General features: G+C 41.2%; 2 protein-coding genes across 4 annotated transcripts in view; one reads left to right on the top strand and one right to left on the bottom strand.

Annotated features, from left to right (window-relative positions):
• The window catches only part of Znf182 (zinc finger protein 182), a 55,144-nt gene extending 42,375 nt beyond the window's left edge, over positions 1-12,769 (bottom strand). Inside the window, exons 1-6 of one of the 3 annotated variants that reach the window (XM_005408929.2) lie at positions 12,478-12,769; positions 11,940-12,123; positions 7,340-7,466; positions 7,006-7,098; positions 4,896-6,425; positions 916-920 (exon numbers count right to left, since the gene is read on the bottom strand). In XM_005408929.2, the coding sequence (XP_005408986.2) occupies positions 916-920; positions 4,896-6,425; positions 7,006-7,098; positions 7,340-7,466; positions 11,940-11,954 (1,770 nt within the window). In that variant the 5' untranslated portion in view covers positions 11,955-12,123; positions 12,478-12,769. Of the gene's footprint in view, positions 1-915; positions 921-3,114; positions 6,426-7,005; positions 7,099-7,339; positions 7,467-11,939; positions 12,124-12,477 lie in introns of those variants that run through there. The other 2 variants (XM_013506908.1, XM_005408931.2) reach the window with 2 other exon arrangements.
• Spaca5 (sperm acrosome associated 5) lies at positions 283-2,691 on the top strand. The gene is made up of 4 exons (XM_005408932.2): positions 283-497; positions 881-1,039; positions 2,359-2,437; positions 2,536-2,691. The coding sequence occupies exons 1-4, from the start codon at positions 353-355 to the stop codon at positions 2,633-2,635; spliced, it is 483 nt and encodes a 160-aa protein (XP_005408989.1). The 5' UTR covers positions 283-352; the 3' UTR covers positions 2,636-2,691.
• Positions 12,770-14,162: the final 1,393 nt, after the last annotated feature.

The following is a 14,162-nucleotide window of genomic DNA, read 5'->3' as shown; positions in this document are numbered from 1 at the left end:
GCAGAGGAGTGTCAGGCCCAGTGTGAGGCCTAGTACTTGAGTAATGCCTGTCCTTTGTGTGTCCCAACCCCTCTCCCTGCAGTTCTTTCTGACATCTTTGTGTTTCTCCCTTTTTTCCCTCCATCTCTGGTATATATCAGTGCCTTTCTTTGTCCTTGTGCATGTCTTTTGGATTCTAACACAGCTGGCACTTGGGAAAATGGTGAGGCAGCTCAACCTTTGACCTCAGTGTTCTAGAATCTATTACTCAGACCACTGCTCATAGAGCCCAGAGTTCCAGAGTGCTTCTGAACACCACAGGGTGAGTCAGGAGCAAGGAGTTAGTTAGTTTGGAGGGTTTGTGGCTATCATAATGGAGTTCTCAGGCACAGTGATAATGATCCTGGCCATATTGATGGCGGCCAACGTGGATGCCAAGATTTATGAACGCTGTGAGCTAGCAAAGAAGCTGCAGAAGGCAGGCCTCAACGGCTTCAAAGGCTACAGCATTGGAGACTGTGAGATTACAATTGCCCCAAGTCCCACCCTTAACCAAAACCATCCAACACACTCAGACTCAGACCTCCCTTGTCATTTTTCATTTCTCTGGACCAGGGCTTGATCTTTTCAGTATCTTAGTAACTGTGATGAGTGGTTTAATTCAAGTCTAATATCATCATTATCATTGCCTTCATAACCATTAACTCAGTCTCTCTCATCAACACCAGCACTACCACTAGCACTATTCTCACCAGAATCCTCAACATCAACACTCACCACCAAACCAAGACCATCACCTCACCACTAAGATCACAATCAACCCTGTCTTCATCTGCCTTACCCTAACTTCCTTATTCCTATGCCTCATGCTTGTCTCCTATCTCCCCTCTCCCTGCCTCAGGGTTGTGCATGGCGCACTATGAGAGTGGGTTTGACACCGCCTTCGTGGACCACAATCCTGATGGCAGCAGTGAATATGGCATTTTCCAGCTGAATTCTGCCTGGTGGTGTGACAATGGTATCACACCTACCAAGAACCTTTGCCACATGGATTGTTATGGTAAGTCAGCACTAGGAACACATGGAAGCTCCACACAACACACACAGAAGGCAAGGTTGTGTAAACTACACTTTCCTCCAAAAGGAGGATTTTGCTCTCCTTCTAAAAGCAGAAAAACGATGGGAAAAGAGGAAAATTTTTCTGTGCTGATGGAAACACGATCCTGACACTTTAATCAGACTACCCTGAGATGTTGTCCAGGTTAGGAAAATGCAGGGCCCCCAAATCTCACCCATTATGGAAGCTGCAGTTTTCTGACATGCAGAAAACATGCAACTTAGCTCCATGTGAAAGAGGCCTTGAGGAAAGTGGCAGATGTCTGGAAGTAGGAACAGAAACAAACTACCTCTGTGAAGAAATGCACAACTTTCCAGACAAGAGTGTGATGGTGTTAAGGACAAAAGAAGATAGCAGTGGAAGTTGCTCAGGGTTGGCCAAAACGGTGGTTGAGGTTGTCTAAGACAGGCCAAAATTGAGACTGTTATTTGAGGACAGTCCAAATGGAGGTTAAGATTGTCCAAGTCCTGTCAACAGATCAGAAGAGGTCACCCAGGATTAGCCAGATTTAAAGCTAAGGTTGTCAACTATTGACAACCATAGAGATTGATGCCTAAAGCATGGTAAATGGATACTGAGTTTTTTTCAAGTCTAGCTAAAATTGAAGTTAAGATTGCTCAGTTTGAAACAGTATGGAAATTTAGGTAGTCTAGAATTAGCTAAACCGGAAGTCAACATTTTCTAACTAATAAAAATGGCAGCTGAGACTGCCTAGAATGGGATAACATGGTGGTTGAGGTCATTAATAGCTAAGTAGTGGTTGAAGGTCATTCTAATTTAACCAAAATGGTAGTTGAGATCATCTATGACCAGGCTTCAGGGTAGCTGAGGTGGAACATGACTAGCCAATATGGAGATTCATAACCAGTCAAAACAGGAGCTGAGTTTATGATGGACCCAACAACAATAGTATTTGAAGTCACCAGGACTGGGCACTATGGCAGCTAGCTTACCAATTAACCAACATGGTAGTTGAACATATGTCAGACCAGCCAGCATTAGAGTTGAGATCATTCAAAACCAGACATAATGACAATTGAAGTTATCCAGAGCTGGTGAACATGGAGTTTTATGTTGTCCAGAGCAAGCCAATATATTGGTTCAGCTACTCATAATGAGCCAAAATGAGTTGAGATCAGCCAGGACCAGTCAACATGAGTCAAGGTTGTACAGAACCAGCCAATGTAGCAGTTGAGACCATTTATAAATAAATGGTCCCCAATGTACCAGGTCATCATGTTGCACTTTTTGCCCCTCCCCAGATCTGCTTAACCGCCATATTCTGGATGACATCATGTGTGCTAAGCAGGTGGTGTCCTCAAAGAACAGTATGAATGCCTGGTAAGTTCAGAGGCAGGTGGGCAGGCAGGGACAGTGGTACTGTCTCTGCATCAACTTGTCTGCCTCATCCTCTGATCCTCTCTCTCTTCATTTCCCAGGGATTCGTGGAGCCGGCACTGTTCTGGTCATGATCTATCTCAATGGCTCAAGGGATGTGATGTGTACGTGAAAATTGACTCAAAGAAAATTAATCCATAACTCAAATTCCCAGGAATGGAAATTTTCATTTCCTTTCTTTTGTGGGTTTAATAAACCCACAATAAACAATGCAAGAAGCATTGCATATTATATGTCTGAGTCTCTTTATTTTTTGAATGCCTGGGGGCACTTTCTCCCACATCGTCACAGCTATAATCAAGATACTAGAACACTTGGTGTTGGGGATGGAAAGATAAGACAGTGGTTAAGAGCATAGGTTCTCATTGGTTCAAACGCCATCTCTACCACTTATTAGCTGTGTTGCCTTGAAAGAGGCACTTAATTTCTGTGCCTCGGTTTCCTCATCTAGAAAATGAAGATGATAAGGATAGCAACTACCTCATGAAGGTATTGAGAGGATTAGTTGAATTAATGTTTGCAGAGTACATAAAGTGGTACAAAAGACAGTTATAGGTTTGGAGATAGAGGGATGGAGTAAGATATGAAAATTGGCTTCACTCAAAAAGCGGCAGTCTCAGTTGAGGCCACTACAGGGTCTTTATTTAAGACAGATACAATCTCTTCAAGGGCAAATGGAATTGGATTCAGCTTACACAAGCTCAGTGGGAATTGGGAATTTAAAATATTCACACTCTTCTACATCCTCTCACACAGCACCATCCTTTCTCTCAGCCCCAAAATGCCCTTTCACAATCAGAATCCTAAATTCCAAACAAAAGACTGGGAATTTAGGCAAGGAATGCAATGGATACACAAGGTAATAATTTCTTTGTACAGAATTCCTGGATTTCAGTCTATGTCTTGAGCAGAGCATTTAGGAATTTGAACTTGCCATTCTTTTTCTTGTCACTGGCCACCCCCACTGGAAGCAGCCACTCTCATGAAGAAGTCCTTCACGTCCTTTGTACTCTTTGGTTGGGGATGGTTACTCAACTACCAGTCTTGCTTTCAGTGTTTACTTCATCCAAGATAAGCACAGATACTCAATAAAACAGGTAGCTGCCAGTCCATGCCAGAGGAAGCTTGAGTCCCATTCCTTAATGCCAACTGGATTACCCCTGTGTTCAGCCCCAACCAACAGAGAGAACCAAATCTTAATCTCCTTGGGGGTGCCATAACTCTGGGTCCTGAATTCCAAAGTGACAATTATTCATCAAAAGCAGAATAAACTCTGGTAAACATAAGTAAAAAATGGATCTCCTACAAGCCTATCAAGCAAGTTATAGCCTCTCTGAAAAGGCTGTATGATGGGGCTCAGAAAGGGAGGTCCACATAGAGAAACGGAGCTGACATCTTGCCCATAGAGCATGCTGTGGTGGAAGTGCTGGCATTACCAACTGTTGTTACTTCTGGGAATTGGGATTGATACCCTAGAGTTGTTTTCTTTATGCTATTCTGAATATGCATCCTGTTCTAATAATCCAGAACATTTATAGTATAGTCTTAATTGTTGTTCCCTTAGTGGTTATCTCTAAATCTGACTTTCTTATCAGTTGATAAACCCTTTTCTCCTGGGAGGTAGCACTTATTCCCCACTGTGAGAGATGACAAAATAGATATTCTTAACAAATGTTATTGTCTTCTCTGAGAATTTGGTATTAAATTTGGAAGTCTATTTCCCTTACATCATTTCCAAGGGACTATACTTATTGAAACAAATTAAACTGTGTTACCCTTGATGCTTCTGCCTAGATTTATGGTAAAGGTTAGCCTCCAGACTGACAGCTCTCATGTACTGAAGACTTCAAAAGCTTTCAGTGTTGAACAACCTCTTTGATGTAGAATGGTCAACCAAGATATACCCATGGTAGGGCTAGGGATGTAGCTCAGTGGCAGAGCATTTGCCTAGCATGTAAGAAGTCCTGGGTTCAATCTACAGTACCAAAAAGAAAGTTGTAACAAAATATACACCCATGATCCAAGTCCAAAGGCCAAGTTTTTGCTTTGGGACCCTGGATCTTGCTACTACTTCTGGAATGTTCTTCCTTCAGTATGGCTGATGGTTCATTTTCACATTGAAGCTCAAATATCAGGTCCTCAGAGAAGCATGCCCTGATCACCTGAGCTAAAGCACAAGTACTCATCTCACTTTTTTTCCTTTTTTTCCTTTTTTGATTTTGCTATGAAAGATGTTCTATTTTCAGTTCCTTGGTTTCTCTTCCCTCTGAGTTGTTGAACCCATGATGTGCTATGACCTCTGGAAGGTTTCTCTCATATTCAGAGCAGTCATAGGGTTTCTCTCCTATGTGAATTCGCTGGTGTACAGTGAGTTTGGACTTCTCTCTGAAGGCTCTGCTACATAGATCACATTTGTAGGGTTTCTCTCCTGTATGAGTTCTTTGATGTATAATGAGATATGACTTTTGGGAGAAAGCTTTTTCACATACATTACACTCATAGGGTTTCTCTCCTGTGTGAACTCTTTGATGAATAATGAGATATGATTTCTGGAAGAATGCTTTATCACATTCATTGCATTCATAGGATTTCTCAAATTTTTCCCCTGTGTGAGATCTCTGATGTAGCATAAGATATGACTTCCGAGAGAAGACTTTTCCACATACGGTACATCCATCTGTTTTTTCTCCTGTATGAATTTTCTGATGAGCACTGAGGCTCAGCTTCAGGGTGAAGGCTCTTCCACAGTCTGGACACACATAAGGTTTCTCTCCGGTATGAATTCTTTGATGTCTGCGCAGTGTTGATTTCTCTCTGAAAGCTTTGCCACATTCATTGCACTCAAAAGGTTTCTCCCCTGTGTGTGTTCTCTGGTGTACACTGAGGTGTGCCTTTTGGTTGAAGGCCCTCCCACACTCTGAGCACTCATACGGTTTCTCTCCTGTGTGTGTTCTCTGATGTATGATGAGCTTTGTCTTCTCTCGAAAGGCTTTGCCACACTCATTGCACAAATATGGTTTCTCTCCTGTATGAGTTCTTTGATGTATATTCAGGGTTGATTTCTCTCTGAAGTATTTGCCACAATCACTGCATTCAAAAGGTTTCTCTCCTGTGTGTGTTCTCTGATGTACACTGAGGTGTGCCTTCTGGTTGAAGGTTTTCTCACAATCTGAACATTTGTAGGGCTTCTCTCCTTTGTGAGTTCTCCGGTGTATGATTAGCTTTGTCTTTTCCTGGAAGGCTTTGCCACACTCAGCACACACATATGGTTTTTCACCTGTATGGGTTCTTTGATGTATATGCAGTGTGGATTCCTCTCTGAATGATTTGCCACACTCATTACAGGCATAGAGTTTGTCTCCTGTGTGCATGGTCTGGTGTATACTGAGGTGTGTGGTCTTGTCAAATGTGTCTCTGAATTCTGTACATTCATAAGGTTTTTCTCCTATGTGAGTGATCTGATGAACAATAAGGAGTGAATTTGTACTGAGGGCTAGTCTGCACTCAGGACATTCATAGGTTTTCTCGCCAGCCTGAGTCATATCATGCTGAACAAAGTTATGACTGTGATCTGTCCCATACATATTATAGTCATGAGGTTTCATTCCATTATTCATCTCAGGCCTGCCATGAATTAATAAGTTTCCACATCCATTACATTCATAACATTGCTGAGCTGCAAAGCTGAGACTATTAGGACTAAGTAGGCCCAGATTACCCTTAAAAGTTTTACCACATGAGTCATTTATATAGGGTGTATGTCCTGAAGAAACTACCCATGTGCTCTGAGGAACTGGGTTTACAAATCTATCACATTCATGACCTCCATCCTTAGCCACATATTTTTTCTCATCAGTAGATATAGTTTGCCTCAGGTATCTGTTTCGATTTTCCTGGTGCCTCTCCAGCTGGTCTTCGGCTTGCCCATCTTCTAGAAAGAAGAATGATAAACCATAGTCTGTGAGTACACCTTTGTCAGAAGCAGGCCTCCGATAAGTTGATGTTTATTTTAAATCTAGCTACTAGAAAGAAATTCCAAGTACATAGCTCTACTACACTCAGAGCTTGAGAGGAAAAAACCCAAGTTGATCCAATAGGCATTGGATTTATTGGAAAATAACAATAAATATCAGTGACTTCACTATTTAAGAAAAATTGCTTCAAACTGGGGACAGAAGGTAAAATAGGTTTAGGGGATATGAATAGGAAAAGGACATCGGAGGAGGAAATTTAGGATTTGGCAGAAGGAAAAATTAGAATGCAAAGAGCTTTTAATAAAGACTAAAAACAGTTGAAGTAACCAAGAGAAGAAGAGGACAAGGCTAGAATGTAGCTCCACACCATCTTATTCCAAGCTTACCATGAGACAATAATTCAAAAAACTAACAATTTGGAGTTTGCAACAATAGTACAGATACCTTAGGAAGATGTTCCTGAGCTTTCCAAGATCACTAGCTCTCAAAGACCCTCCAGGGTCTTATTTCCTTTATCCCCCAGTTCTCATTTCTTACCTGTACAAATTGAACTTGGGATTTCTTTCTTTATTATCCCCAGGACTCCCTGCTCCAAAGAGGCAATCACATCTGGCTTGGTAATAGGATATCCTGTAATGGAAAATGATACAATACTTGGGCACCTCTGTGTGGCCTTTAGGGCTTCAAATATTTAGGAAGGTACATTTTAATGTGGGTAAATTTCACATGAAAATACAAACACCTTTTCCAGTTTAAGAGGGAATAACAATCTTTAATCCCTACAACCTAAGGTCAAAGCATTGAAGTACATCACAGATGGTAAGTTATTCTATTGGGAACACTATAAATTATTCATGGAAGCCATCCTCACCCAGAGAGACAAGATGGCTATAATTCTCTAGCATGACATCTCTGTATAGGGTCCTCTGAGTAGGGTCCAGTCGATTCCATTCCTCCTGTGTGAAGTCCACAGCCACATCCTCGAATGACACTGATCCCTGTAATTGCATACTTTTGTTCAATCATTTTGACCAAAAATTAAAGTAATGGTATTTTTCCCAAAATGTCAATTTTTATTTTAATGATTTTTAAAAATCAATACATAAAAAAAGAAATCAATATATAATAATTGTACATATTTATGGGGTATAGTAATATTTAATACATGTAACATAATATATAGTGATCAAATCAGGGTAATTAGAGGGATTTTTTTAAGATAAAGGAAACATTCTTCAGAGTGAATCCACTGTTTCATTTTAAAACAGCCTTTTTTTCAGAGGTTGGGGATATGGCACAGTGGCAGAGTGCCTGCCTAGCATGCACAAAGTCCTAGGTTTCATTCCCAGCACCACAAAAAACCTTCTCCAAGATATTTGCTATATCTATATAAAGCAAAAAACCTTCTATACTATAGAAACTATAGAGAACTTCTATAATAAATAAATATAGATAACACAATAGAAAAAGTAAAACAAAATTTTTGAATACTTAACCAAAAAAGGATATCCAAATGGTCGATAAACACATAAAAAGATATTCAGCATCATTAGTCATCAAAGAAATACAAACTTAAACCACAATAAGATACCAATATATACTAACAGAATGGCTAAAATTAAGACCAATAAACCAAACAGGGGCAGGGATATGGAGCAACTGGAACTCTCATACATTGTCAGTGGGAGTAAAATAGTACAATTGCTGAGGAAAACAGCTTGGTAGACTCTACTAAAGCTGAAAATACCCCTAACCTAGGACTAGCAACTCCACTCTTAGGCATATACCCAATGGAAATGCATACACCTATGTTCACCAAGACATGAACCAGAAAATTCATACAAGTATTATTTGTAATAGCCAAACTGGAAACATCCATCTGCAGTGGAACAGATGAACAATTGCGATATATTTATACAACAGAATAGGACAATCATGGAAAGGGAACAAATAACTGATACATCAAGTAACAAAGATGAATCTTAAAAGCATTAAGATGGGGTGGGGATGTAGCTCAGTGGTAGAGTGCTTGGCTGGTATATACGAGCCATTGGGTTCAACCCCCACTAACACGCTCCAAAAGAAAGCAAATATAATGAATGAAAGAAGCCAGACCCCAAAATAATAATGTATAGTCATATTTATATGACATTTAATACAAGCTAAAGATATTTCCAGTGATAGAAATCAGAAAGTAGTCACTGGTAAGTTAACAGACAGTGACTGAAAGTGTCATGAAAGTTTCTGATGGTGTGTTACCTTCTCCTTTTTAAACTAGGTACTGGTTATGCAGGTATTTTCAATTTTCAGAAATTCATAAAACTTGGGGCTGGGGATATAGCTCAGTGGCACAGTGCCTGCCTGGCAAGCTCAAGATTGTGAGTTCGATTCCCGGCACCCCCCCCAAAAAGAAATTCATAAAACTATACACTTTGTCCAATTTTCTCTCTGTATTATGCTTCAACAAATCTACCCCAACAGATTTTTATCTTCTTCATATTTCTACAAAAGGTTTGTTAAAAAGGGCTGGGGAAACCATTTTGAAGATACCAATAAGTAATACAACAACTATGGTTAATTTCCTAAATAAAAAAAAGCCTGGGGATATGGCTTTGTAGTAGAGCACTTCCTTAGCACGTGCAAAGCCCTGGGTTCAACCCCCAGCAATGCAAAAGAAAAAAATTCAAATACCCAAAGGAAAAAGAACAGTGTATGTAAAAAGAAATTCACAAAAGAAATATAAAAAGTAAAAAAAGATGCTCAACTATCTTGATAATTAAATAAACAATGAGGGTTTTTGTTTTGCAGGGCTCCAGATGGAAACTAGGGCTTTGCCCATGTTAGGTAAGCACTCTAGCACTGAGCTACATCTCTATGCATTAATTTAGGCTTTGAAACAGGGTCTCACTATGTTGCCCGAGATGGCCTCAAATTCATAATCCTTCTGCTTCAGCCTCCTAGGGAGCTGAGACTACAGGTGTGTGCTATGATGGTCAGCTAAAAAATGATACATTTTCAACTAACAACTAGTAAGGCTTAAAACTATGACAAGAATAGTCAAAAGGGTAATTTCATTCACTAGTAGAGGTGTCAATTTGTACTAACATCTTAAAAAGCAAGCTGAGTTGTCTATGAAAGCTCAAAGCATGCCCACCTTGTGAGCCAGACATCCTAGAAAGGTTTGTCACTGTACACAAAGATAAAGGACAAGAGAAATCACTGCCACACTGCAACAGAAATCATACAAAGTCCTTCAACATGGAGCTGATTAATAAATCAATGTTTATGCATAAAAGAGAAAAATGCATCTGTCAACAATATCTCTATGAGCTGGGAATAGACCTGAGCAGTAGAGCACTTGCCCAGCATGTGTGCAGCTCTGGATTCCATTTCTAGCATTACAACAAAACAAAACCCTAGAGCCGGAGTGTAGCTCAGCAGCAGAGTACTTGCCTAGCATGTTCAACAGCCTAGGTTCCATCTCCAGAACCACATACAAAAAAATAGTATCTGTATGTACTGGTACTGAAACATCTATTGACAAGTCCTCACCAAGTAGGACCATCCCAGCTGTACCCGTGATCACCTGCGGGATGCCACTTATTTACCTACTTTGGGACTCAGTTCCTCCTCTGTACTCCTTCATAGGGCTAGTATAAAAATTGAAGGGTGACTATGCATGTAAACTGTTTAATGTAATGCAAGGCCTAGTGTAAGCTCACTACATGTTAGTCCCTGTTCTGCTGTTTCTCTTGTCATCATGGTCATTTGTATTAGCATTATTCTTACTACTGCAGATGACTATCCTTCATCCGAAATGCGTGGGACCAAGAAACATTTTGGATTTTGGATTTTTGTTTTTTTTTTTTTTTTTCAGATTTTGGACATAATCAGCTAACTTAGGGATGAAATGTGTGTGTGTTCGAACATGAGCATGCATGTTTGAGGTGCTGGGATGGAACCCAGGCCCTTGTGCATGTTAGGAAAGTGCTCTACCACTGAGCTACACTCCTGGTCCGCAAGACCCAAGTCTAAACATGAAGTTCATTTTTGTTAACTACATGTTTATAAGTGTATGTAAATATAAAGAACCAAGAGAGAAAGAGCTGTAACAGTCAGAAATGAACCAAATTCATCATATAATTGGTTATATGGAACGAGTGGTGATATGAGACCAGGAGATGGTTTCTCATTTTAGATTGTGTATTCCTTGAGAATTTCAATTTTTGGTGCCACTCCTATCTCACTTCTGTAGAAAAAGAAAAAATGATGAGATCATTTAGATTCTTTAAAGAAGAGCAAAAGAAGCAAGGCAAAGTGGCACATGCTAATCCCAGCACACCGGAGGCTGAGGCAGGAGGATCACCGAGAGTTTGAGGGATACATAGGGAGTTTAAGGCCAGCCTGAACTACACAACAAGACCCTGTCTCGAAAGAAAGAAAGAAAGAAAGAAAGAAAGAAAGAAAGAAAGAAAGAAAGAAAGAAAGAAAGAAAGAAGAAAGAAAGAAAATGAAATTAAAATAGTCAGGGACATCATGAATTCTGAACCTAAAAAGGGAAATAACAAGACTACCCTATGGGTTTCTCAGTCTATAGTGAAATTCCAGATGAGGAAAAGAATGTATTAGAAAACTATTTGAAGGGCATGCAGTTTACTGATTGTTCCTGACCGCCAAACCCAGCCAGACCATAAGAGAGCCCTTTATACAGACATGGTTTTGCTTTCCTGAAGAGTCACACCCCTTTAGTTCTGCTCTGGCAGGACACCTCTGGCTGACATGAAGATGTATTTTAAGTCACAGCAAAGAAATTCTAGTCCTGTATTTATTATAAGATTGCTGATGGGGAACTTGGCTGACCTGTTAGAGAACTGTGTGATGAACATCAGAAAATCTTTGCTTCTGCAGAAGTGACTCACTTTCCCTATATGTGTGATAAATAAAGCAAGTGAGTGTGTTTCCTTTTTTTTATGTTGTGGCCTCTAGAAAGCTTCTAGAAAGTAACTGAAGCTCAACATAAGTATATAGAATCCTGTGATATACATATATGTCAACCTTGCCCTGGTCTTGCTCTACTTTCTGAATCCTAACTTTGCATCTGTTTATACATATCCATTTTATGACATAAACAACACAATAATTAATATCAAACTCATATACAAGGCTTACTATGAATGTGCCAGGCATTGTTCTAAATATATATTAACTGATCCTCACAACTGTACAAGATAAGTATTAGTATTAGTATCAGTATCTATAACATCATCATCATCATTATCATCATCATCCCCATTTTGCAGTTAGGGAAACTAAGGCACAGAGAGGTTAGATGGCATACCTAAGCTCACAAAGCTGTTAAGAGCAGTTCAACTCCAGACTCTGTGGCCTTAACCACTGTGCACTATTGTTTCCTTGCTTCTACTTATCCTAACGTGGGTAGGAGGGAGGGGGAGAAGCAAGTAAGAACTTACCCGGAACTTAGTCATGTCTGACTGTTGTGGAGAGAAGGCAAAGGCCTAAAAAGGCAGAGCTGTTGATAGGGAGGAGGAGAAAAGAGGAGAGCTGCGGATGGCAAGGAATACCCAGATTGAAAGTTCACCAAATCACCAGGCCAGAAATCCACAAATGCCAGCTGGTAAAATGGCCACGCTATAGCTAAGAAAAAAGGGAAAGGACATTTGTTTTCCCCTCGGATCCCCATCACTCAACAGCACAGCCCTATCATGGACCTCATAAGCCACCCAGCACTCATCACCACAGATTCTGCATCGCTGACTTGAGCCTCCCATCGCACACTCCACAGAACCCCCACCGGTTACACTACAGACCCCATCACTCACTCCACAGATCCTCTCATCACATACCCCAAACACTCCCATCATTCACCCCACAGTCCCTCCGTCGTTGACTCCCCGCACCCCATCACTCATTCTACAGATCTCCCATCACTCTGCTTACCCTCTCCCCGACTCTAATTAGTCATCTGAGAGCTCCTTCCCATATACTCACTGAGTAAATTGGCGTCTTTACAGAGTCCACACTCGCCCGTGTCACTCCGCCCGCAGAGTACCAGACCTCTCACTTCCGCTCGCGGTAACTCTGCCCTCCTTCACCCACTGATCTAATCTTAAAATCCGAATTGTTATTCTGGCAAAGTCTCCTTGATGTTTCCGAAATCAGACATAACTTCTCTGATAACCACTTTTTCGTCCTTCACCCCGCCTTGGTTACTGTCACGCACTACACTTGCTCATGCGCACTAGCCCTCCCTGAAGCCATCGGTGCTAGTAGCCAAAATTATTTTGATTACCACAATCATTGTACTTGGCTGGCAAGAAAAATGGCCGCGCCAATAAGCCAGTTGTCAAGGGAGCAGACATCTTTATAGCCTTTACTATTCCGTACAGCGGAGAAAATGTGCCTCATAAAGTTTGGATGAGATGGGGTTTCGGGAGGAATTTGAAAACTTGGCGATAAGAGTGGAGCCCTTTGTGCAAAAGCAGTTACTGACGAGACGAGTTACGTTCGGTTTTTTAAAAAAAAAACAAATTTAGAGTCGAGGACCACAGCCCCCGCCTCAGTATGAACATACCATTGCGAAGATGGGGGGGGAGCAGGAATGGTACTGTCCTCTATGGGAACTATTACCTGGGAGAAGGGGATTAGAGCGGACACTAATACATTCTCTTGCAGAGAAAATGTGGAGATGGGGAGAAGATATGAAGGTGGTAGTGCTCTCAAGGAAATAGCACCAGGGAGAATTGTGCTGGCTCGAAGAAGGCTCGGGTTGGTACAGTCCGATGTGGGAGATACCACTGGTGCAGATGTGGAGAAAGCCGGGGGGTGGTACAAGTCTATCTGAGAAGAAAGTGACACCAGTAAGCACAGATACAGACAAAATCAGAGAAAGAATGCCAGGGAAAATGGACTCTGGCGAGATAAGAGCTTAGTCAAAGCCTAAGGGAGAATGGACACAGTGAACCCTCCATGCCCACCTTCCAGGGACCCCGAAGCTGAGAGACTTGGGAAGGCCCAGATGCCAGGGTGCTACTCCTATGGGGCCAAGCCCAAGACCTACTGGACGAGTAGAGGAATGAAGGTGAGACAGGCACCGTTCAGGATCTTGGATTTCAAACTCCCTACCCCAAATCATCACACTCTGTTGCTTAACCATGTGAAAGGCAAAATGCACTGCACAATTAAGGAGATGTGAGAGACATACCAAACACAAGAAATGGGACCTGGGATTGAAAGAGTGAACAAAGGAGCCATCCTTGAGTCATGAATGGGCAGAGGGCTTATTACAGAATGTGAAAAGGACTGAGACTGTTATGGACTTGTATCCCCTTCCCAAAAGTATGTTGAACCCTTAACTCCCAATGTGATGGTATTTATAAATGGAGCCTCTGGAAGATAACTATGGTTAGATGAGGACATGAGGAAAAGCCCTGGTCCAATAGATTTGGTGCCCTAATAAAAAGAGACACTCAAGAGCTTGCTCACTTTCCATTTGCCCAAAAATATAAGTCACATGAAGACACACCAAGAAGGCATCTGTCTACAAGCCAGAGAGTCCTTACCAGAAACCAAATCAGCTGACACATTGATCTCAGGCTTCTCAGCCTCCAAGCTGTGGGACATGAATTTCCTAATGTTTAACCACCCAATCTCTTGTATTTTGTTATGACAGCCAA

Source organism: Chinchilla lanigera, unplaced genomic scaffold (genome assembly GCF_000276665.1).
Source record: "Chinchilla lanigera isolate Chin_1 unplaced genomic scaffold, ChiLan1.0 scaffold00115, whole genome shotgun sequence".
NCBI classification, from domain to species: Eukaryota; Metazoa; Chordata; class Mammalia; order Rodentia; family Chinchillidae; genus Chinchilla; species Chinchilla lanigera.
The sequence above is the reverse complement of the archived record's forward strand: the minus strand, read 5'-3'. Positions and strand labels throughout refer to the sequence as shown.

Bases quoted from the DNA above. Each gene is read 5' to 3' on its own strand.
- Spaca5 (XM_005408932.2), top strand. From the start codon at position 353: ATGGAGTTCTCAGGCACAGTGATAATGATCCTGGCCATATTGATGGCG. The intron at 498-880 runs GTGAGATTACAA...TCCCTGCCTCAG, and splicing joins AGGCTACAGCATTGGAGACT to GGTTGTGCATGGCGCACTAT. The intron at 2,438-2,535 runs GTAAGTTCAGAG...TTCATTTCCCAG, and splicing joins AAGAACAGTATGAATGCCTG to GGATTCGTGGAGCCGGCACT.